This window comes from Myiozetetes cayanensis, unplaced genomic scaffold (genome assembly GCF_022539395.1).
Source record: "Myiozetetes cayanensis isolate MyiCay16 unplaced genomic scaffold, myiCay2020 scf13, whole genome shotgun sequence".
NCBI classification, from domain to species: domain Eukaryota; kingdom Metazoa; phylum Chordata; class Aves; order Passeriformes; family Tyrannidae; genus Myiozetetes; species Myiozetetes cayanensis.
Window position 1 is genome coordinate 13,652,969 of NW_026086937.1, and position 24,486 is coordinate 13,677,454.

General features: G+C 64.4%; 1 protein-coding gene across 10 annotated transcripts; it reads left to right on the forward strand.

Moving 5' to 3' along the window:
• The first annotated feature begins 1,257 nt into the window (after positions 1-1,257).
• TNK2 (tyrosine kinase non receptor 2) lies at positions 1,258-21,935 on the forward strand. Of its 10 annotated transcripts, none has more exons than XM_050308167.1 (17): positions 6,474-6,941; positions 7,075-7,366; positions 10,843-11,020; positions 11,172-11,242; positions 12,446-12,658; positions 12,752-12,904; positions 13,099-13,376; positions 13,449-13,575; positions 13,667-13,813; positions 14,113-14,207; positions 16,933-17,127; positions 18,535-18,626; positions 19,153-19,197; positions 19,436-20,751; positions 21,211-21,306; positions 21,396-21,523; positions 21,630-21,935. In XM_050308167.1, the coding sequence occupies exons 1-17, from the start codon at positions 6,742-6,744 to the stop codon at positions 21,634-21,636; spliced, it is 3,633 nt and encodes a 1,210-aa protein (XP_050164124.1). In that variant the 5' UTR covers positions 6,474-6,741; the 3' UTR covers positions 21,637-21,935. The 10 variants fall into 10 exon arrangements, with proteins under 10 accessions (XP_050164127.1, XP_050164129.1, XP_050164124.1 ...); XM_050308162.1 differs by having other exon boundaries at positions 6,698-6,941; positions 21,396-21,528; XM_050308165.1 differs by having other exon boundaries at positions 6,698-6,884.
• Positions 21,936-24,486: the final 2,551 nt, after the last annotated feature.

A 24,486-nucleotide genomic window follows, 5' to 3' on the forward strand; every position in this document is an offset into this window, starting at 1 on the left:
ACTGTTGGGGGTGAGAAGCATCTTCTCCAGGAGACCAGCTCGCCCCTTATGGGCTGTCCCGTCATAGCTCTGGTCCCTCCTCTTCCACCGGGATGATTTACTTGTTGGAAACACGTCGTTTCCCGCAGCTCCTGCCCGCGCCTGGCAGGGCTCCTCTCCCTGCGGTGACTGTGCGAAGCGCCCCGAGAGGCCGGGCCGGGGCTGCGGGAGCCCTGCTGCGGCCGGGCAGCGCCAGCCCCGCCGGGGCAGAGGGAAGGGGGGACAGCCCCTTCCCACTTACCTGGGAGAAGGGATTCGGGTAGCGCAGGGCAGCGAGTGTGCTGGGTCCCTGCAGCGGAGCGGTCCCGGGGCCTGGTGCGATTCTGCGGTGAGTCTGTCCGTCTGCCCACCCCGGCGACCCCGCTGCTCCTCCACCCGTGCCCCTGCCTGCCCGCCCTTCCTTCCTCCTGTCCGTCCGTCCTCACCCCGCCGTTACGTAAAGCGGCGCCGCGGCGCCTTTAAGGGCGGGGCCGGGGGCCGGCCGGGCTCGCGGCGGGGCAGGAGGGGAGGAAGGGAAGGGGGCGGTGGAAGCGGAGCCGGAGCTCCAGGGCTCCAGCAGCGCGGCGCGGGGGGGCTTCCCCAGCGTGCGGGGCCGGGGCGGGGCCCGCGACCGCGTGCACCATCCGGGGGCAGGGGGCGAGCGGGGCGCCGGGGGTGCCGGAGGGAGGGGGGCTGAGCCCGGCGGTGCCGGAGGGCGGCGGGGTGGCCCCGGGCGTGCAGGAGCAGGGAGGCTTCACCCGCGGCGTGCAGGAGGCGGGGCTGGGGGCGCTGCCCCGCGGCCAGGAGCTGGTGGCCGGCGGCGGCAGGGAGCCGGGGGCGGCGGAGGCGGCGGCGGGGGGCCGGGCCGGTGGCACTGGGTGCCGCTGGGCGAGCGGACGAGCCTGCAGGAGTGGGGCGAGCGGCCCGGGCCCGTCACCGCCCTCGGCAGCCCCAAGGCGGGCGCGGAGCCGCGGCGGCCCCGGGAGCGGGGGCCGGCGCGGGCGCGGCGGCGGGCGCGGGGCGCGGAGGAGGCGGTGGCGGGCGGCAGCCCCGGGGCGCGGCGGGCACGGGGCGCGGTGCGCGGGGTGCAGGAGCACGGCCCCAAGGTCCGGCAGGAGCAGGGCCTGGCCCGGCGGGCGCAGCAGGAGCGCGGCGGGACGCGGCGGGACGCGGGGAGCCCCCCGGCCCGAGCCCGCTGGTGGGTGCGTCGGGGCCGGCAGGAAGAGGGGGAGGCCCGGGGTGGGGTGCAGGAGGAGGGCGAGCTCTACCCAGGGGAGCAGGAGCACCCCAGCGGCAACCCCGGCACGAGGACCCCGGCACAGCGCCCGAGCCGCAGGAGGTCCGCCCGGGTGTGAGGTCGGACGCTGTGTCCGCTGCCCGCTGCCCCGTGGGTGATCCCACCCGCGTCCCGGACGTCCCCGGCGTCGATCGTCGCACCCCACCCCGGCAGGTGTGTGGGCGCGTCCCGCCTGGCATGCCGGCTGTCTGGAGTGCCGCCGTGCCCATCCTCGCCCTCCGGTGACGCTGCATACCCGGCGCAGGATGCGGTGGCAGTGGCGGTGAGCACAAAGGTAAGGAACTACGCGCGACCCTGTTTTTGGGGGCGATGCGAGGGGCAGGGAGGTGGGTTCACGTTTAGCACTGTGGAGTGTCCCAGTCGGCATCGGCGTGTGTCGGCTGCGCCTCACCGGGAGCAGCTGGCACCGTTCCCTGCAGCAGTGCGAGCTGCGGTGCTGCCCTCGTGCCCGGGCACTGCGGGACTGCTGAGCCCCGGCCAGCAACGTGCCCGACCTCCTGCTCCTGCTGCCAGGGCAGAGCAGGCATCATGGTCTGGTGTGAGTAGGTGCCTGGTGTCCTTGAACTCTCCTAAACCACAGCGGAAACTGGGGGAAGGTTGTTTTTTGTTTTGTTTTGTTTTTTTTCCCCCTGGAGAAAAGGCGGCTTTGCTCTTCCTCTTCCCTGGGCTCTTGGGAGCTGTGGCAGTGAACAGAGGACCCTTGTCCTCCGGGGCCAGCCCTGCGCCTCGGGGTGTTGTGCTGGGTCAGAAACCCCGAGCAGCAGTGAGGTGTGGGGAGCCTGTGACCACGGGCTCAGCGGGCAGCACCGTGGCTGTGTCCAGCCATATTGCAGCAGGTTTTTCTCTGAACGGTCCAGGACTGTTTGGGTACTTCTGATCTTTGTTGGTCTTGCTTTTCTTAATAAAGTTTTTGAGTTAAACCTGATAAGGTGGTGCTGACAGTCCAGAGAAGGATCCCACCTTGCCAGGTGAACCCTGCTTGGCTTCTCCCAGAACTATCTGGGAACTACCCTCACCCCCTCTGAAGTGGTAGCTGGGGGAGGGGGGTTTGCAGGTGGCCAGAGGAGCCTGGGCAGGGGCAGTGTCTCTGGCGGCCATGCGGGGCTGGGCTGTCTGGGCAGGACAAGCCAGGGCAGAGCCTGGCACTGGCAGTTCCCCACACCCTCACTTCCCCAGGGCTGCCTTGGTGCAGTGGGCACATCGGAGTACCCCAGTGCTGCTGGCTCTCCACTGGCTTGATACCCTGCGAAGTGTGCATGTGCCTCTTGCCAGTGCTGTGGGCTCTGAAAGTAATGCATTCCCCCTTTACTCAGCCCTTTGTTGAGCCGGCTTAGGGCAAAGCTTTGAACAAAGTTTTTGAGCACCAGACTTTGCAAAAGTCTCCTAAAAACAGGACCTGCCTGGTGGAGTGTTTTTGAGCAGGGCTGCCCTGCCAGGCCTTTCTTTAGGGAGAGGGTCCAGGACAGACCCTGAGTGCTGCATGCTCACCAATCTGCTGCGGCCCTGCTCCCACTACCAGTCCCAAGCCCACTGCTCCCCACAGGGAGTGGGGGACAGAAGCAGCCTCATCCTGCTGCACCAAGGCCTGGGGGTGTAGGGTGGGGGCTGTACAGGCTGTGCAACCTGTTACCAACCCCTAGAGCTACTGGAACCTTGTTAGCCCAGTATTTGTTAGTGCAGGGTGGGGTGTTGTGGGTATGGCTGGGGGGGCTGGCAGTGGCTCCCTCCTCCTCGGGCAGCTGCCAGCCTGTTGTCCTGTTGTGACTCAGCCTCCCTGGGGCAAGAGGGGCCCTCATGGGCAGAGGAGCAGCCCCTGCAGGACCAGGAACCTGTGAGCTGGTAGCCGAACCCTGTCCCAGCCACACTGCAGGCCAGGCCTCCAGCTGTGCCTCAGTTTCCCCCTGAGAGGTCTCATCCTACCCCTGGAGTACCTGGGGTTTGACTCCAGTCATGTCCATGAGGGATGATAGCTGGCAGAGGCAGAGCATGCTGGGCATTACCCACTATGGATTTTGGGAGGCAGGAGGGGACTCTGCCCAATGCACAGGCCCTTCTGGGACTTGAAGACTTTTAGGAGAAAGTCCTTTTGCTGAGCAGCCAGGGGGGAGGCACTGTTCATGCTGCAGCCTGACTAATTAGCGTGCTTTCAGTTAGTGCTAATGACTGACAGCTACTGGATGACCTGGCCAGAGCGCTGCACTGCTCGGGTGCTGGGGAACTGGGGAGGTTGTGCCTTCACCCCCCACTTCCAGCTCTAGGGGTCCCAGCTCTCCTGCACCTAGCACAAAGGGGAGATGCTGCTGCTGCATGGATGTGGCTTTGTGCCAGTCTGGCCTGAGACCTGACAAACTTGTTCTGTGCCAGCTGCAGCCTGGCCCAAGTAGTGATGTGAAGATGGGGGTACTGCTGGCAGCATCGCAAGGGTAGAGGGTTGGACAGAGGGCTCGGGGTCTGTGCTGGTGCCCCCCTTCCCTGGGAGGACTGGGGACAAAGCTCACCGGTGGGGCAGGTCCACAAAGGCTCTTCCAGCTGCCTGGGCAGAATGGGGGGGTGACCCTGCATATAAGGAGACTTAACCCCCAGGGAGTCTGGGGCACCTGGGGTGGACAGATGGGGGTACCAGGCTGGGAGGCCTAATCTGACCTCTCACTCCTGCTTTGCCCCAGGGGGACGCTGTGGCCGGTGTCACCACAGCCCTGCCAGCCCCATGGCTGAGCCCTGACACTGTGCCCCCTCACACACTGCCCATCTCGCTGCAACACTGGGGCTGGCACTGCCGAGGGACCCCCACAGCACTGCCCCTGTGGCCCAGGTGAGACGGATGCGGGGGCTGGTGGGCACAAACCAGCCTTGCACTGGGGCAGGATGGCAGGGTTCCCACTGTGGTGGTGATGCCAAGCCTGCTGCCCTCTCCCCTTCCGCAGCACTGCCTGTGGGCATGGAGCCAAGGGGTGGTCACCATGGTCAAGGTACTGTGGGTGCTAGGGGGTGTTGCTTTGCCTGCTTGGCCCCGAAAATACCACTCTGTGTCCTTGCCTTTGTGGGAGAGCTTGAGGGATCAGCCGCGGGGTCAGCAATTCCTGCCCGTGCCGGGGAGCTGGGAGGCGCAAGACAGACTAAACCCACCCCAGCTTGACCTGCGGAGCAGATTTAGCAGAGGAAAGAGGCTTAGGGAGGGGATTGGGGTTGTCCCGGGCGCTGTTGTGGGGGGGGGCCACACGCCTGTGTCTTTCCTTCCCACGCAGCCCTTGCTGCAGACGGGCTCAGGGCAGGGGATGCTCTGTGCTGGGAAGCAGGATCGGTCCACGGGGCCAGGCTCTGACAGCCCAGAGATGGCAGCGAGGGGCAGCCTGGCACCTCGGCCTCCTCGGCCACCCCCGCCACGGGGGTCACCAACCCTCCGTGCTGGCCCCCCAGGACCTCCTACTTGCCCCATCCGACCAAGCACGCAGCATCAGGTACCAGCACCAAGGGAGGCAAAACACCCACCGGTATGGGGGGTACGTTGGGTGGCACAATCCAGCGAGGGGCTGGGGACGGTCCTCAGGCAGCTGGGTGGCAGTAGCAACCCACGAGAGGGCAGGATGCAGCCGGCAGCCCTGCCTCTGCTGGGAGCGTGGTGCATTTGTACGCATGGGTATGTGTGTACCTGCGCCATGGCAGCCAGGCTGGGAAGTGTGTCACCACAATTTGGGGCCGCCCTCGGGGCCCCGTCAGGGCTCAACGAGCCAGCCCGGGGTGCCGGCGCGGCCGCCCTGCTGCCGCCGCAGCCAGTGAGATCACTTCCAGGTGACACGACTGCCAGGAAGGTGGCAGGAAGGTGGCAGGCGGGCTGTGACAGTGAGCAGGGGGATGTGACAGAGGTGAGTGTGGGACGCTATCCCCCTCTGGGAGCTTGTTTTGGGGACCCGCCACTTCCTGGGGTCCTTCGTGCTGGGTGGTGGGCACAGGAGATGCTGTGGCACCGGTCCCAGGGATGTGGGGCCAAGTGTGGCATCCCAGAGGGTTGGGGAGCTCCAGTGTCCTGCTGTGGCACCGGTCCCAGGGATGTGGGGCCAAGTGTGGCATCCCAGAGGGCTGGGGAGCTCCAGTGTCCTCGCGCAGGGGAGGGACACCCTGTGGTCAGTGTGACTGTCGCTGCCCTGGACTGCAGAGGACAGTGCATCCCATCCAGCGGTTGTCATTGTGGTGGGACCACCCCCCGGGATGGGAACTGATGGTAGGTGAGTCAGGGGTGGATGGCACGATGCCATTCGTCCCCTTGTAGGAGACCTAATCCTTTTGGTGTCTGTTGAGCCTGGACAGGACCTGATGTGATGGGGGGGGTGTGACCCAAATCCATGCCCAGCACTGTGGGGACAGGGTTTGTCCCCACACATCTTGGGGACCCCACATCATCGCCTTCAGTGGGCAGGCTGGCAAGGGTTTCCGGGCAGCACAGGGCAGCCGGGTCCGGAGGGAAGGTGGCATAGCACGTGCATCAGTCACCGTCCCGTGGCGTGCCAGCGCGGTGACGCCGGCGGGCCGTGCGCGGGGGTGGCTCGCTGCTCCCACGCCGCAGGCTCAGCCCGCCTCGGCTCCGCGGCTGAGCTCACCTCCGTGGTATGGCAGGAGGAGTCGCGAAGGGGCTGCCTCCGCCCGGCCCCACAGCCAGAGCTGATGCCTACTGGGATTGGAGGTGTTTATTTGGGGGGAGCAAGGACAGGCTCGTGCTCCCTGCCCTAACACAGTGACAGCCTGGTGTCACTGCTTTGGCTATGGGGCTCTATAGGGGGCACATTAAGGGGGTCATGGGGGCGCTTCTGGGGGTCAGAATGGGTCACCATGGCCCGTGGCACTGGCATGAGGAGCGAGTTGGTCCCTGGGGGCTGTGCCATGCCCCAAAGGATAGGTGGGTCTCTGGGGTCTTTGGGGGAGGCTGCAGGGCCCCCCCTGGTTTCAGCCCACTTGTAGCTCTGGATAGGGGGCAGAGAGAGGGGCTATGGTCGGTCAGTGTTGGGATACAGGCCAGTCCCGATGTGCAAATTGGGGAGGTCCCCATCTGGGGGGGGGTGGCTTCCCAGTGCCACCTGCCCCTGCTGGAGGCTGTGCCTGGTGCAGCGCCTGGCATAGGTCTGGGAGACCCCCAGCTCCCTGCGAGAGAGCGGGGGGGGGCGGGGGGGGAGAGGACTGATCCTGGTGTGCCCTCCGGACCCTCATCCCAGCAGCACCCACCGGGGCCTGGCTGCTCTCCAGGCCCTACCGTGCTTGCGCCAACGCTGCCGGTCGCTGCGGAGCAGCCATCTTTCCAGTGCATCCCATCCCCCTCTGCCTGCGCAGGAAAGCGGGAGGGATGCTGGGGATGCTGCCAGCCCCAGAGCCCCCCCATCCCTCTGCAGGTGCCTCCTTACCCATCCTGTCTGCCACAGAACCCCGGCTGCTGGACGATGGTCCCCCCTCGTCCTCCTCCTCCGCCCGGCTGCCTGGTGCACCGTGCCAGGGTGCTGGGAGAAGGGGGCTGCGATCGCGGCGCTGGGGCTGGCGGCGATGCCACCACCTCTCCACTCGGGAGCCGGAGCAGGGACAGAAGGTGGGCAGTTGGGCTGCTGCGCCGGGAGGAAGACAGTGGGGCCAGGCTGGGCTCGGGGTGAGGACGGGCGGTCAAGGGGCTGCCCCTGCTTCTCTTTTCCCCGTCTCCTCCGCATCCCTCCATCCATCCCCCCTCCCCTCCATCACCGTTGCGGTCACCTTCACCCTCTCGCTGTTTTCCGGAACTGCAGCAACTTTCTGCCATGTGATCCCAAGCCCGGCTCCAGCCCTCGCCGCCCCCAGGCAGACGCGGGCGTCTCCGCAGAGCCCCCCACTCGCCGCTGCGCCGCAGCCGCTGCCTCAGCCATGGGCGAGAGATGCGACTACCAGCGCTTGAGCAGCGCCGAGGAGGAGGAGGAGATGCTCGGGCCCCTGCCCCACAGCTTCTCGGACAGCACCGGGCAGCGGGCCCTGCGCCTGGGCAGCAGGCGCCCAACGCCACCCCCCCGGCAGGACATCGCCCCGGGCATGCCGTGCCGGCGGGTCAGTGGGGGGGAGCCGGTGGAGGGGAGCAGCGGGGGGCACGTGGCTGTTCCCCAGAACGGGCAGGGTCCTGATGGGGGGGAGGGGGGTCCCTGCATGGCATCTCCCTTCTGGAATGCACAGTACCCTGCAGCATCCAAGGCAGTGTGAGAATGGCACCCCGCCACCGCTCGGCTGCGCTCCCATCCTGACCCAAGGGAGCAGGGCTGCCTGCTGCTTCTTGCTGGGGAAACTGAGGCATGGGGGAACGGTGTGCGGCAGCGCGGCTCAGCCGAGCCTGGCACAGCTCGCGGTGGGGGGAGGGGGGAATCACAGGATGCCACCCCCCAGCCGCCGCGCCGGCTGCCATCCCCATATGGGGGTGTCCCTGTGGCGATGTCGGGCTGTGCATGGGTGTGGGGAATGCGTAGGTGCAGATGCCTTGGGGTGTGGGGCAGGTGTTGGGGTGTCGTTATGGGTAGGAGTAATCGGTGGGGCTACGGGGCGGGGGGAAGGATTGACCACCCTTGTGCCAGCTCGGACAGGTTGTGTGTGATGCCAGGCAAGCGCGGAGGCGAGGAACACGGCACAGCGGGGGCGGGCAGCCGTGGGTGCGCGGGGGGCAGGCGGCTCCAGGTGTGTGCGGGGCGGAGGCGGGGAGCAGGCCCGGTGATGCCGCGGGCTGTGCGGGTTTTTGCGCACGTGCGGCCGGGCAGGGCGGCGGTAGCTGGGGGGGTGCGCGGAGGTGACGTGCGTGGGGGGCGGCTGCGGTTGTGCAGGTGGCAGGAGGCACCGCGGGGTGCGGGGGGTTGCGCCTGTGTGGTCCCCGGGTGCACGTGAGCGTCCTCACCGCCCGTGCATGAGACGGGGTGCACGTAGGGTGCATCCCCTGGCGCTGCAGGGGTGGGTGTGCGCGGCACGGCGGGTGTGTGCAGGGCACCAAGGGCCGAGCAGCACCTGCGCCAGGGACCTGGCGGGGGCTCGATGAGTGTTTGTGGCTCCCACACCTCAGGATGGGAGTTTGCTGGCAGGACTCCTTGCCCGACCCAGAGCCGAGGTTGCAGGATCATCCCCCGTGCCTGTGGGTCTATCGCAGAGAGGGAAACTGAGGCACAGAACTACCCCTGGCATGGTGGGTGAAGCTGGGTTCCCCCATTCCCAGTGTGGATGCTGAACTGGACAGCCTTACCTGGGATTTGGAGGTGCAAGAGGCAGCACACTGGGTGGCAGTCCCAGTGGGTGTCATTGCTGCCTGATGAGTGATGCTCCTTTCAAGGCAGGGCACCCCCCCGCTCCCGTGTCCCCTGAGTTGGGAAGGGGGAAGCTGGCGCGTGGCAGAGGTTGGTGCCGAGGGCACTGTGCCCGGTTGTCCCTGGTCAATGGGCTTGTTGTGCCCGGCGCCTGTTCTGCCGGGTGCCAGCTGGGATCCCAGTGTCAGTAGAAGCCACAGTGGAGACTCCTCTCCTCCTGGAGATGCACTTAACTCCTTCTTAGCTACCTGCCTGGCACAGCAATGGCCACAATCGCGGGGGGGCAGGCAGGCAGGGGCTGTGGCAAGAGGTTTCTGTGGATCTTTCTCATGCCGTGGCTGCCGGCACGGCTAGTTGTTCTCCGTGGGGAGCCTGCGGGCAGACAGCACTGCTGGGGTTGGGTGCCAGCCCCACTGGGGAAGGGGAGTGAGCCTCAGGGTGCCGGTGGCACCCCAAGGCAGAGCCCCATGGGGCCTGGCAGCTGGGCAGCGGATATGTTTGCCGAGCCAGAAACTCCCCCCGCAGTGCCCATCGCCCTGGCATCATGCCTGTGGCCTCGGTTGGGGAGCAGAGAGCCGGATGTCTCCTCTGCCTCCCTCCCTCCCTGCTTCCTGGGGGGGAAACTGAGGCCTGGGAGCGTTTCCCAAGGCCGGGGCGAGTTTCCATGGAAATGGGAGCGGGGGTCCAGGCTCCCAGCTGCCGGCGACCGCCGAACAAGGGAGAAAGCCGCACATTGATGGGAGCCCGGCCCCTTGGGCGCGCGTCCCAGCCGGGCTGAAAATAACCCTCCTGGGGAGCGCTGCGGGCAGCCGGCCGGGACCGAGCCCCGCTGCCAGCGGGGGGTCCCCAGGAAGCGGCTCCAGCCGGGGGAGTGACCCCCAGCCCTGCCTGCCGCCACCCCCCCGCCCCGGCCCCGCTGCGTTGGGGAAGGGGAGGGCCGGCCGGCCAGAGGATCGAGATCCGGATGGAAGGAGGGGCAGAGCCACAGCCCGCGTCCGGCCGACGGACAGCCCGAGCCCCCTGCCAGCTCCGGGGGGATATATGGGGCGGGGGCTTCTCTGTAGCCCGGGTGAAGGGGCTGCGGGTGCCCCGGCTGCAGTGAGCGGGCTCCGCCGTGGGACGCCGGCACCGGGGAAGGGACATCAGCGGTGCCAGGGGCCGGCGGCGGGCAGCCAGGCAGGATGCGGCGCTTCCAGGCTCTGCACCGATCTTTCCCTTTCCTCACCCGCTTCCGCCTCTACCGAGTAAGTGCCGACCCTCGCCCCGGGCAGACCCGTCACCCGGCCCTGTCCCCATCGCCTGCGGGCAGGGGAGCTGGCAGCTCCTTTGGCCCTGTGTGTCCCCGCCTGCCCCCGTGTGCCCCCGTGCCCAGCTGCTCGCCGCGCCCGCCGTATTTTTAGCCCAGTGCCGAGGGTTGTAATTGCGGCCGAGGGATCCGAGCACAGCGGGTGAAGACGCCAGGGGCCATGTCATCTCCCGGGGAAGAGGAGAGAATGGAGGGGGCTGACCTGGTGTGGAGCCAGGACAGCGGGTCCCAACTTCCCTCCTGCTCTAAACAGTGGGAGACAGAGCCGTGTCCCTTTCCAAAAAGGTGGAAATGAAAGTGGGGGAGAGCTGGGACAGCAGGAGCAGATGGAGAGTGGTGGGGGGCATGGAGAATTGTGTGTGAGACCTGTTCATGTGTGAGACCTTCCTGTGTCCCAGCACAGCTAGGGGGGGGATGCCGGCACCACTGGGGTACCCTGTACCTCAGTCCTGGGGCAACAGGACCCCCCCAGTGACCCTGTCTGCCCCCTCCCTGTGTCTGCCCAGCGAGGTACAACCATCCAAGGCAGAGGAAACCTACCATGGGTCTGTCCTACAGCCTGACCAGGTGGCTGGGGGCAGCTGTCCCCTCCATGCTTATACCCTCCAGCTGAGCAGAGGGAGCCAGGCAGGCATATCCATCCTAAAGCTCTGTCTGCTCCAGGGGATAGCCTGTGCTGGAGCAGAGGGGTGGGCTGGTGTTTCTATGGGTATGACAGGGCAGAGTGGGTGGCCCTGCCTGTCTCTGGGTGTCCTGCTGATGGGGTGCCTCTCCCGGCCTCCCCCAGACAGCTGGGGCAGGCTCAGGAGATGAGTTTGCTGGTGTCACTCACAGCAGCACCCCAGCCGTGTTTCTGAGCCTCTCTGGGTGACTCCCCAGCAGGGATGGGACAGAGAGGAGCAGAGCACGGTTCCCCCTAACCTGGCATCATGTCCCGGCAGAGGCTGAGCTGTAGCATGCAGGCAGAGGAGGGCACGGACTGGCTGCTGGAGCTGCTCACTGAGCTTCAGCTGCAGCAGTACTTCCTGCGCATCCGGGACGAGCTCAATGTCACACGCCTCTCCCACTTTGAGTACGTCAAAAATGAGGATCTGGAGAAGATCGGCATGGGACGCCCTGGTATGTACTCCCCACCATACCTCCCCCCTTATTCCTGGCTGGATGTGCAGCATCTTTTGGGAAGCCCAGAGGAGCATGTGGTCCATGGGGCTAGAGGGGACCTCTACCCTGGATTGGGTTGTGACAGTCACTGTGTCCCTGAATCCTGCAGGCCAGCGGCGGCTGTGGGAGGCAGTGAAGCGGAGGAAAGCCATGTGCAAGCGGAAATCCTGGATGAGCAAGGTAGGGATGAGAGAGGGACAGGTGTGGCAGAGAAACTGAGGCAGACAGGAGAAGATGCACCTCTCCCCGTACCCTTCCTGGGTGCCTGGCTCTGCCCATGCCACCGGTCCCTGGGGGAGTCCTGCCTGTGGTGTGATCCTGCCAGTGTGCGCCCTGGTCCCACGCAGGCTCCTGGGTCACTTCCCAGGGAAGGACAGCCCTGCTGCCCCAGCACTTGGAAAATTCATTCCCTTCGTGTTACTTGCCTCTTTGCCAGGAAAACTGTTTGCAGTGAGCGAACCACAGAGCTTGTGCATCTTGCTCCAGCTCTGTGGGCAGCAGCACTGCCCATGACTCTGCCTGCCCTGCTGCCCTCACAGCGAGGAGGTTTCCGTGTACCTGCAGGCTGGGGCATACCAGGACAGGGGACCTTGGGATGCTCATATATTCCCCAATGCCACCCCATCCAAAGCTGGTGCTGCTGGCACCCTATGGCAGTTGGCACCCCCAGAAGAGCAGAGCACTTACCAGCTGGGCACTGGGTCATGGCCTCTCTTTGTGACTCATCTGTGCTGGGACATGGTCAGGATGGGCTTTTAATAGAAGGCTACTTGTATTAAAGAAAAAATGGCAGAAATGCCACCTCCCACCCCGACCACATGTTGGGCCCAGCCCCCACGCACCCTGCAGGGGTCCTGGCTGCCGAGACTGGGATCGACCCCCTCCAATGGCACACATCATCAGTCCCAGCTGAGGGAGATGGAAGGAGAGCCCATTCCCTCTGGGTGGTGGTGGAGGCAGCCAGCACAAATTACAAAGCCCGTGTCTTTGCAGGGATGTGTCACCACACTCGGCCCAAGCTGAAGGTTTCCCTTGGCTTTGTGCCTGGGCACACTGTGTGGCCATAGCCTGGCCAAGGAGTGCCCAGGCCCTCTGGCTACTGGTCTGGTTTGTTGTGGCTGCTGGGGAGCTGCTGCAGGGCTGCTGTGAGAGGCAGGCACAACCCCTTCCCTCCACACAAATCGCAGCCCAGCGTGCAGGCTGCTGGAGGAACAGAGCTTGATCCCACAACCAGACTGCCCTGGGTCATCACCAGTTAGAGGTCATCAGTGGGTTCCAGAGTGTACAACCCAGACAAGGGGTTGTCCCAGCTCTGCTCACTTGCAGACCCAAAGGTTTCGGGTATCTTCACATCCACATCTCACCTGACTCCGTGTCCCACAGGTGTTCAGTGGGAAGCGCCCAGAGTCGGAGCTGCCACCCCAGCCCCAGAGTACCTTCCGCAAGCCCCCCACGCCGCCACCCCCAGAAGCTGGGGGCCAACACTCCCTCACCTGCCTTGTGCGGGAGCGGGACCTCTCGATCTTTGAGAAGCTGGGTGACGGCTCCTTCGGCGTCGTGCGTCGTGGTGAGTGGTGCACGCCTGCCGGCAAGACGGTGAGAGACTGCTCGTGAGGGGGGTGGAGAGCTGGGCAGTGGGACAGCCTGCAGGGGAAGACACTTCGGGGCTCACTCCTGCTTTGGCCATAGCTGAACGTGGCAGTGAAGTGCCTCAAGACGGATGTGCTGAGCCAGCCAGAGGCATTGGATGACTTCATCCGGGAGGTGAACGCCATGCACTCCCTGGACCACAGGAACCTCATCCGCCTGTATGGTGTGGTGCTCTCCCACCCCATGAAGATGGTGAGTGTAGGGGGACAGGGCCAACACTGATGCCACCCCATGTGGGTCCCACATGATGGCATGAGCAAAGCCAGGCTGTGTCTGTACCCCAAGCCCTCTGCTGGCATCCCCAGTGGGGCACAAGGAGCCTGGAAGCCACCCCAGCCAGGATGCCTCTGGACTGACTGGTTCGCTGTCCTCTCCCTATGGCCCAGGTGACAGAGCTGGCCCCACTGGGCTCCCTCCTGGACCGCCTGCGGAAGAACCAGGGCCATTTCCTCATCTCCACTCTCTGCCAATATGCCATCCAGGTGGCCAAGGGCATGGCCTACCTGGAGTCCAAGCGCTTCATCCACCGCGACCTGGCTGCCCGCAACATCCTGCTGGCCTCCAATGACCTCGTCAAGATCGGAGACTTTGGGCTGATGCGGGCCCTGCCCAAAAATGATGACCACTATGTGATGCAGGAGCATCGCAAGGTCCCCTTTGCCTGGTGAGCCTTGAGGAGGGGGACACTTGGGGGTGCAGCAGCCACGAGCTGATGTTCATGTCCTTCCCCATGTAGGTGTGCTCCTGAAAGCCTGAAGACCCGCACCTTCTCCCATGCCAGCGACACCTGGATGTTCGGAGTCACCCTCTGGGAGATGTTCACTTATGGTCAGGAGCCTTGGATAGGTCTCAACGGCAGCCAGGTAGGTGTTCAGCAGGATCCTGCCCCCTTGCCTCACCCTGCTGGTGTTGAGGGAGACCTGGGAGTCGTTGACAGCACCCCCTGCCCCACAGATCCTGCATAAGATAGACAAGGAGGGTGAGCGGCTGCCACGGCCTGAGGACTGTCCCCAGGACATCTACAACGTCATGCTGCAGTGCTGGGCGCACAAGCCCGAGGACCGACCCACCTTCGTGGCCCTGCGTGACTTCTTGGTGGAGGTGGGTGAGCAGGGAGGGGGACAGGAGCCCTGGCATGCTGTCCACTGGCTCTGCTCGAGCATGAGTAGAGTTAAGGACATCGTTAAGGTGGGAGTTGATATGGGGTAGCTCAGGCCGTGTGACATGGTCACAGCAGGAGAAACCTGGGTGCTACCTTGCCCTGACCCACCCCAGGGATGTGGCAGCTGAGGACAGGCTAGTGATGATCCATTTGTGGGGCCCCCGTGTCCTGCCTCTAAGCAGGGCAGGGATGGACATGAGGGGCTGCGTCCTGTATCCTTATCCACCTTTACCCCCAGGCCCAGCCCACTGACATGAGGGCACTGCAGGACTTTGAGGAGCCCGACAAGCTGCACATCCAGATGAACGACATCATCACGGTCATCGAGGGCAGGTACTGCATGGGAGGGTGGCAGGTATTGTGGGGAGGGAGCCAAGCCTTGGTGGGGACAGGGCACCCCAGGAATTAGGAGACTGTGGGCACTGGCAGAGCTGTGGGGAGCGGGGATGGGAATGGCTGGCTCTGCCGCTGGCACAACTGGCCATGTACCCCATGGGTGGGCAGAGCTGGGAGGTCTGTGGTCTCCCAGGCAGCACAGCACCACGAGGCCACCCCAGTGTGGGGGAAGAGCCCTGTCCACAGTGCCCGCATCCCTGCCTGCACCGTCCCCACTGACTCACCACACTGTGGCCGTGGCTTTGCCCTGGGAAACCGCACACCCCAGGGCCACTCCCTGCTGATAGCGGTGGAGACATGCTGCCAGCTCCCGGAGATGTGCCGCTGTCGTAGGGCTGGGAGAAGCACCGTGGGCTTGGTACCACACTGGCAGCACCCACTGTGCTGTGGGCTTTGCTCCTTGGTCCCTGCTGACCTTGCCAGGGCACAGCCACCTGCTCCACTGCCCTGGGGACCTACGGACTGGAGTGGGGGGCCCTTCTGGCCCTTCATCCCTATTCCAAGATGTGCCTGTCCCCTTCCAGCTGGAGGAGAGTGGGGATCCCCCAAAGCAGCTCAGTGTCCCCACGCTGACGCCGGCCCCACAGCCCCGAGGGGAGGAGGGCTCTGTCCCCGTCCCTCCCTGTCCCCGCCCCGGGACGGCTCCCCGCGGTTAGTCACAGCTCGGGGTGAATCAGGCCGGGTTTGTGTGTCTGCAGGGACCGGCTGCTCCCGGTCCGCCGCCGCGGGGATGACTCTTGCCCAGGGTCTGGCGGTTTAATTGCAGGGAGGGGAGGGGAGGGGAAGCGGCGTCGGCGGAGGGAGGAAAGGAGGGAGGGAAGGAGCGGCGGAGGGCGGTGCGGCCGCGCCAGAGCGCCTACATCGTCCCCGCCGCCGCATCGCGGCCGGGCTGCGGGTCCCGAGCCCCCCGCCCCGCCGCCGGCCCCAGGTGAGCCGCGAAGGGGGGATGGAGCGGAAAGGGGGCTGGGGGTTGCCCGTGGATCGGGGGGTGCCAGGAGTGCGGCAGAGCCGGGGTGCAGCGTCTCCTGCCTCAGTTTCCCCAGGGGAGGACGGTCCTCGGTGACCTCCGGTGGGCAGGTTTTGGGGTGTGGGGTGAGGGCAGGCGGGGCGGGCTCAGCAGCCGAGGGGTGGTAGGAGGCCCAGCGGCTGCCGCTGCTGCCGGAGGGGAGCCCCCTCCCCGTGCCTCAGTTTCCCCCGCGGGGGGCTGTCCCCCCACTGCGCTGCCGACAGGGATGCCCGGCCAGGGCTGGGGTGTGGGGGCTCCTCCCGGGGGCCGCATGCGGCCCCGCCGAGGCCGCCCGGGGCACCGTAAACACCCCCCACCCCTTTTCAAGCCCCTGCCTGTCGTTCGGCGGGCGCCGGGTGTGCGTACGTGTGTGTGGGCAGGGGCAGGGACCTCCCTGAAAGCCCCCCGGGGACCCAGCCGGCCGCGGGAGGGGGCTGTCGCGGGAAGAGAAGCCAGGGCAGCGCCGGAGCGGGTTTGTGCTTGGAGTCCGAGCTCGGGTTCGGTGGGACGAAGCTGAAATCAGAGGGAGTGGAGGGATGACCGGCTGCAGCATCCCTTCGGCGGGATGCGGCGGTGAGGGGTGCGGGGAGGGCGAGTGGAGGGGACCTCCTGGGGAGGGGAGACGTTCCCCCTCCTCCCCGGCCCGCCGCGGGTGAGGGAGGGTGCCCGGTACCGGCTGGGCTCTGCCCTGGCTCTGCCGAGGGGTCCTAACGCTGAGTAAGGCGGCTGGCTGGCGGCAGCGGGAAGGTAAACAGGAAAAGGGCTGAGCTGGTGGCCGGGGGTGACTCACAGGTGACTCCAGGAAACTGTGGGGCCCGTGCCAGCCTCTCCAGGCTGGCACCCACACTGCCACTGCCCCCAGCCCACAGCATACCCTGCCCACGGGGAGAGGGGGCCCTTGGCAGGCAGGGGGGTGGTTTAGGGTTGGACCCCTCCCACATTAATTTGGCACAGTGCTGGGTGGGGGACACCAGTTGGGGTGCCTTTCCTTGCCCCATCCCTGTGCTCCCCAGCCTCTCTGGGCTACATGCCCATTTCATCCCACCTAGAGGTGGCTGTGTCCTGGAGCAGGTGACTCCTGGGGGACACATTGGGGACCAACAGCCCAGGGTGATCTGGCCCACTCAGGTGGCTCCAAGAAGATTCACAGCCTTAGCTCCTCACCTGTCTGTCTGCCCATCTCCCCCTACCCACACCAGGGCTCACTAATAATGTAGGAAGGGAGTGAGGAAGACCCCACAGCCCACTGTTCCCCATGTGGGCCCCATCAGACCCCAGGTGTGTCCCATATGCCATCCTTGACTGCACAGGGCACAGTGACGAGCATCTTGGTGCAGGCATCACCCCAAGGTTCCTGCACAATTTGAGGCAGCAGGGAGGAGGGAGGAGCACATCTTTTTGAGCACAAGTATGGAGTTTTGTTCCCCACAACCTGTGTTGCCAGCACTACTGGGTGCAGGGACCATGTGGTGTGGGATTCAGAGCATACTGCCAGTGTAGGGTTGGGATGCTGGGCACCCAGCTTCCCTTCCCGGTTGTGTCACCGCGTGCCTGCATGGACTTGGACAAGTCACCTTGCCTCCTCCTTGTCACTGGGGCAGACACGTGTCACCCTCCCATCCCCTCATCAGTAACGAGGTCCTTTTTATTCCTTAGGGCTGAGAATTACTGGTGGCGAGGTCAGAATAAACGGACCCTAAAAGTGGGCCAATTTCCCCGAAACACGGTGACCTCGGTGGCAGGGCTGTCAGCCCACGACATCAGCCAGCCGCTTAAAAACAGCTTCATCCACACAGGCCATGGAGACACCAACCCTCAGCACTGCTGGGGGTTTCCCGATAAAATTGATGAGTAAGAAACTTTTTGTCTTCTCTGCATCCTCTGCCTGCTCCCTGCCTTCCCCACTGCCCACTGGGCACGGGAGTGAGCCGCGGCTTGGCTACTGCCCCCTTCTTTCCCCATCAAGCATTTCTTTCCCCACTGCTGCATTGGGAATGGTGGCTCTGGGTAGGGTCCCTACAGCTGGACTAACTTCTTTGCCTCTTCTTACTAATGGGGTTAGGGAGGTGGGGGCTGCTGTGCTTATGGGGGGCTGTCCTCGGGGGGAGACCCGCGTAAGCACCACCCTGGAGGTGGCCACATTACCCGAGTGTTTCTGGGTGTCCCAGGACTGATGGATGTGCGTGGCTTGCAGCCTGTCGTCACGCTTTTAACAGCATGAGTCTTTCTGAAAAGCAAAATGGGAAAAAAATCCAACAAAATGATTTTTTTCCCCACCCTGCTCCATCAGGAGACACCCTGGCTGAACTGTGATGGGGGAGGGGGATTGCGTTCTTCTAACCCAGTGTCCCACGTGCTCCTCTGCCAGGTGGGACTTGTTGTGCCCAGCGTGGGTGCTGGGTGAGCAGGAGCATCTTGGCAGGGGTCATGGGGGGTTCTCTGCCAGCACTGGGCTGGAGGGACGTGGGAGGGCTGTGTGTGGGGGGCAGGATAGGATTTCAAAGCCTGGAAAGTTCCCACTGGGTAGGGCCAGCTTCTGCAACAGGCTCACTCCATCCCCTGGAATCAAGATCCCCGCTGCTGTTTGACGTCCCAGGCCTGGGACAGCTCTGCTAGTGTCGGTCCCAGCCTGACCCCTACACAGCACCCTGGCGTCCCGGGCTGTGCCAGGATCCTCAGAGGGCTGAACGGAGGCGCCGCGCACGCGGATCTGGCTCGTGCCCCGGCAGGCCTCCCCGCACCCCGCTGCGTGGGCACGGGCACTGGGTACGTGCTGCCCGGGCTGCCGAGAACGCACCGAGCTCGGCACACGCCCAAACCTTCGGGCTGCACCAGCTCCCGCCGGCTCCCTGGCTTGCGATGGCTCGCCCGGGCCTCCCGGCACCCCCCCGGCAGTACCGGGACGCTGTGCCTTGGGCGCAGCATCGCACCACAGCGCCCTGCTGCTGGAGGGGTGTCCTGGGCACCACACCCCACACGCGTACATAGCCGGGACACGGAACCCTGCTTGCAGTCCCCTGGGCACAGCACATCGTGCACGTGGAGCCGGAGAGGAGCGGGTGACACAGGGACAGCACCAGGCTCTGTGCCATAGCAGTGAAAGCCTCTGGGGTGTGGTGTCCCAGCATTCACAGGGACGGTTCTTGCTGGGGCGTGTGTGGTGGAGGAGCTGTGGGGTGTCCCAAGCCACAAGCCTGGGGAACGAAGGGTCCTGCATGGCCCCTGCTGACTCCCAGGTGCTTTCCTCTCTCCCCACAGGCTGTACCTGGGAAATCCCATGGACCCTCCTGACATTTTAGGTGTGGACCCGAGCGCTGCCAGACCCACACAGCTTCCAGGCAGGGCTAAAAGTGAGCGTCTTTTCTCCTTCCTCCTGCCCATCAGCTGCACGAAGCCCTTATCCCCATACCCTGCTGCCAGGGTGATGGGCTGGACCCTCTCCTTTCTGTCTCTCTTCTGGCACTTGCTTTTTGCAGACCCGGGGGAAGCTGGGGTGATGGGGCATGTTGTCACCTGGCCATACGCCACTGCCAACAGCGTGGGCGGCTGGTGGCTCTGCCCGGCTGGACTCTGCCCCGCTGCCCTTCGTCCGAGTCCCGAGTCCCCTCCCAGCCTCCCACGGCTGGTCTCCCCAGTGTAGGGATCTCAGCGGAGCTGCCACGGGGAGGGAGCTCAGGCGCTGTGCGTATGCCACAATCCCCCTAAACCTGCAATCTTCCCTTGTGGGGTGGTTTCCCACCAACATCCTCTCTACACCCCACCGGTGATGGGGGACTGAACAAAGCATGCACCCTGCTAATTAGCACCTTGGCTGCTGCTTGCTCCGTGCACTCACCCCATGCCTCTCCTTCTCTTGGGTTCTCTCTTCTCCTGCAGGGCAGCCACCTCCGCGCCCGCCTCAGCCTACCGTCCTGCTAACCAGTAAGTTCGGCTTCTTTGTGCGCTGCTGTCCCTCCTTCATGCCCCCCTTCTTTTCTCTCTTTATCTGGGTGGCCTGGGGCAGGTGCCCCCTTCCCTGATGTGTCTGCTGTACCCAAGGGGGGAGCAAAGAGGGCTGAAGCTATGGGGCAGTTTGGGAGTTTGGAGATGCAAATGCCTCTTCTTGCACCCCAGGGATGGGTGCTGCGACCCTCACCATCTTTCTCTTGTCACCTCCTAGAGCCCTGCTATGACCCAGTGAGTGAGGAGGAAGAGGGTCTGCCAGGGGGTCTCCGGAAGCTCTGCCTGAAGAAACCAGGCACAGGGAAGGGTCTGCGACCAGTCAAGCCATCAGCACGGGTACCGGGCACCAAGGTGGGTGAGCGGCAACCCGGGCGGCTGGCAAGCGAGGGGCCGGCAGGCAACGAGGTGACCCTCATCGACTTTGGGGAGGAAGTGCCCCAAGGTACCCCCTCTCCAGTGGGGGAGCTGACAGCCCCATCATTAGCCAAGCTGGCCATGGAGGCCTTCTCTTTGCTGGACAAGACCCCACCTCAGAGCCCCACACGGGCTTTACCCCGGCCTCTGCACCCCACGCCAGTGGTGGACTGGGACGCCCGCCCTTTGCCCCCACCGCCTGCCTATGATGACGTGGCGCAGGATGAGGACGACTTTGAGGTCTGTTCCATCACCAGCCCCCCAAGCCGGCGGGGCAAGACCAACTATGGCTTTGTGGATGAGGGTGAGCGGGGACCGGTGCTGGAGGACAACCTCTTCCTGCCCCCCAAGGAGACCAAACAGCCCAGCATGACACAGACCACCGAGCTCTTTGAGGAGCTGCAGCAGGAGTGCATGAAGAGGCTCAACGTCCCCCTGGGACCGGCTGCCCCTGCTGATGATAAGCCCCAAATCCCACCCCGTGTTCCAATCCCACCCCGACCCCTTCGCCGCAATGAGCCCGGGCGCTGGTCAGGGGACCTTTCCCCAGCCTCAGGGGGCGAGGAAGACCGGCCCCCCCAGATTCCCCCCCGGGACCCACTGTCGCAGCCCACCTCCCGGACACCCAGCCCCATGGCTCTGCAGGTGGGCTCCCCACAGCAACGTGCTGCCCTCTGCTCCTGCCTCTCCACCTCACCGGGGAAGCCCATGCCTACCACGCAGAGCTTTGCCCTCGACCCCAAGTACGCCACCCCCAAGGTCATTCAGGCACAGGGCAAGGACTGCTCCAAGGGACCCTGCATCCTGCCCATTGTGAAGGATGGGCAGAAAGTCAGCAGCACCCACTACTACCTGCTGCCTGAGCGCCCTGCCTACCTGGACAAGTATGAGAAGTTTTTCAAGGAGGCTAAAAGCCCAGAAGAGGTACCAACATCCCGCCAGGTCACCACAGCCACTGTCCGTCCCATGGTGCAGCAGCCACTGACAGACTGCAAGGCCAACTTTTCCTCCAATAACAGCAACCCTGGGCCCAAGTGCTTGGTGAAAGCCTCTTGCAGCCTCCAGAAGATTGTCTACGATGGGCCAGATGTTTGCCGTCCCGCTGACAAGGTCCGGCTGGTAAGTGACGTGCCCAGCATCCATGGGGAGGAGGGCGAACACTGGCCATGAGCTCACTTGGACAAGAGCTTTCCCCACCCTGTGCCTCACTTTCCCCAAGTACAACTGCAGGGAATTGGCTACAAGGGGGTCTCAAATGTGCAGGGGGACATAAATGTCACTGCAATGCTAAAATGGGAATTGAAGGCCCTTTTAACCCAATTTGGCCCTACCCAAGGCCTTGGGGAGGGAGAAGGTGGCTGTCCCTATGGTCCCCTTGGGCTCTCTGGGCTGGGGCTATTGAGGCCCACCAAAGCCCAGAAGAGTAAAATGATGTTCAGAATGATGCCAGCTCCAGGCTAACAGTGGTCCCTAGGGAAAGAGCCAGGACTGGGGGCAACCCCAGTGGCCCACTGCTTCAGTCATGGGCTCTGTGCTGCCTGGGGGTGGTGGCAGACACTGACCACAAGTTCTCCCCAGGTGCAGGACATGGTGCACGGTGTGACCACCGATGAGTGCCAGGCAGCCCTGCAGAACCACGGCTGGAATGTCCAACGGGCAATCCAGTACCTGAAGGTATGGCACACCTCTGTTCCCTCACCTTGGCTTCCACAAGAGTGGTGGCACTCCTGTCACGCCCCTGACCATGCCCTGTCCCCTTGCAGGTGGAGCAGCTCTTCTGCCTGGGTCTGAAGTCCCGCGGTGACTGCCAGCGGGTGCTGGAGATGTTCGACTGGAACCTGGAGCAGGCCAGCTCCCACCTCCTTGACCCCTACAGCACCGCCCGCCAGAAGTAAGGTCATGGATATGCTTTGGGGAGGGAGTTCTCCACACCACACTGCTCTGGGCAGGCTGGCCCTATCACCCCTCCTGAGCTCATGTTCTGTCCTCTCCTATAGGTGGTGACAACAGGGACGGGGTGAGTGGCGTTGGATCCAGAGAAGGCATCTCACCACGGGGCCAGTGCCCCCGCCTCCACCCACGCAACCTGCTGCTGGACTCTGGACTGAGCCCCCGCTTTGGGGGTGGGGACACCCCAAAAGGGACCCTGCCCCAGACTTGCTGGGGTGCTTATGCCCTGGTTTGGGCAAATGGGCTCTGTCCCCTGGCCCCTTGTTGAATTGTTTTTGTAAAGAGAAATGTAATTTTAATATATATTATGTATATATATAAAAGTATTCTATGGAGAGGAGGAGGGTGCCTGCGACCGTCTCCCAGGTTCATCCCTGCCAACACACAGGGACAGGCCTTGTCTCCACGGGTGTTGGGTCCTCCTTGCAGGCAGCCAGGACTGTGATCCTTGTGATCTGCCATGTGATGGAGCTCGGGAGGGGATGCACTGACACTGGGGATCCCCAGGGAGCTGTGTAATGTGCACCTGTAAAACCCACCATCAGTGCCTTCCAGGCTGTTTTAGGGTGCAAGGTTCTCCCCATCTGAGGCTGCTGGAGTTAGTTTGTCCCACCCCCAGGCCCAACACCTGAAGACTGGGCACGGTTTTGCCCACCATGAGTGGGCAGTGCTTGCCTGAAGGCGCTGCCCCAGCACAGGGCAGCCCCCTGCAGCAGGGCCCCCCGGTGCCCTGCGGCTCCTGGCAGCCGCCTGACTCATGCCCGGGCGGGGAGTGGCGGGACCGGCGTCGCACCCCCACCCACGCGAGGGGTGTTGTGCAACCAGGTGCCACCACTGCAGCCCGAGCCAGGAGCTGGTGGGGGAGTAGGGGGTGGCTTCCATGGCGTCCCACCTCAGGTGCGAGTTCTTGCCCCGCCTCCAAGTGGGTATCAGAGCCCCTTTGCTGGGTTTCCCCTTGTAGCAGCATCTAGAAGGGATGTGGAGATCGGGTGGAGGAGGATCTTGGTGCCCAAACCCACCAGGTCCATGGTCAGTGGTGGTACCTGCTCCCCTGAGTGCCCTCTCTCTAGAGGAGAGTCCCTGCCGTATACGGTGAGGAAGGGCTGCTTTGGCATGGCTGTGAATCCCTCTCTGTGGCACATGCTACCTGGCCACATCCCCTGTGTGTCCTGTGCACCCACAGCTCCCTCATCTCTGGTCCCCTGTCCCTTCCTGAGTGCAGGAGAAGCAGGTGTGCTGGTGCTGCTGTGGACACAGTCATGTGTCAGTGCTTCGACCTCTGAGCTTCTGTTTCCCCGTGAGGTGCAGCCACCGTGGCGTGGCAGCTGGCTGACATGGCTCTCAGTGAAGCGAGGAAGGCGCAACCCCGTCACTGACGTGTTTCTGCCCCCTTAAGGGACCCTGGAGCTGGGTGAGACCCTGTGAAGGGGCAGACACATTTGCTGGAGTGGCCTCACTGAGTCCATTTGCACAGCTGGGTCCATCTGGCTTCTGTCCCCAGTGGAAGGTGACCTGCAACCCAGGGCAATGCCTGGCCCCGCCACCCATGAGGGAACAACCCTCCCACCCCATCCGGGCTGCGTGGGCGTTTTCTGCGATGGCACAGATAACGCCTGCCCGCAGGTCCCAGGCGGCAGTGCCGAGGGGGGGACAGGGCAGGGTCAATACACAGGACCCCAAGGCGCCAGCAGGAGCCTGCTCCTTCCTTCTTCCTCCTTGGTGGCAAGCCAACAACCCCTGCCAGGGGTTATCGACCATGCAACTGAGCATGGAGGGACCTGGCAGCAAACAGAAGGGTGGATGGGGGTACAGACCCCAGGACTGACCCACCCCACAGAGGTGTTGGGGACCCCTGTCCCCACTTGCCATGCCAGGGCCTTTGGGCCAAGTGACTTTGAAACCCACCAGCTGTTCCCCAGGAATTGGGGACCCCAACCTTGGGCTTTCATCAATGGGGTCAGCCTGGGAAGGGCCTTACAACCTCCCATGGCAAAATGGGTGTCCAGCAGCATCAGTGGGTCCCCAGAACTGGGATGCTGCCACCTCATCGCAGGCTGCGAGGACACACAGACGTCAGTGCCCCAGGCAGGGCACGTGGTGTCCCCGTCCCCCCCACCCGGGGGAGTGCTCACCGGTCGAGTCACCCATTGCGTCCCTCCCTTGAGACAGGGAGAGCTGCAGCCCTGTCCCTGACGCCGAGGAAGCACCATGGGGTCCCAGGGTCTGTGGCTGCTCTGGAGCTGGGTGCTGTGGGGGCTCTGGGTGCTGCCAGGTAAGTGCCAGGGTCGCTTGCATTGCCACCGAGCGGAACGGGTGGCTGATACCATCTGGGTGACGGGCTGCAAACAACCCTCCGAGTTGTTCCCAATGCCCCAGGTCTGAGCCCGAGTGCCTGGCTGAGCTTTGCCCTGTCTCTGTCTGCGGGTGCCACAGCCTCGGCGGGGTCCCCAGCTGCAGCAGGGGAAGGTGGTGGGGGGAATTGTGGATAAAAGGGGGACTCTTGCCCTTGGTTAAGGAGTCTGCCTGCTATTGATGTTGGTTGAGCTGTGGATGCCTCCACCACAGCAGGGAGGAGGGAAGGAGGTGATGGGGATCCCTGGCTGATTTTTTCCTCATGCTGCTCTCACCCACCTTTGCACAAGCCGGGGAGATGAAGGAGCAGACCCTTGTCCCCACGCTGGCCCCAGCAGAGTCGAGCAGCATTTCCCATGCAGCCGACAGTACCAGTGCCGAGCTGCCTTCGGACCTGGGCATGTGCCAGGCGTTCCCCACCGCCGCGGCCCCACGGCCGGAGCACCCCTCTCCTGCCAGCCAGACCATCGCCTCTGCGGGCAGCCAAGGCTCAGGTAAGGCTGGCAGGCAGCTGGCTGCCGGCAGGTTCCTGCCTGCTGGGGCTGCAGTGGG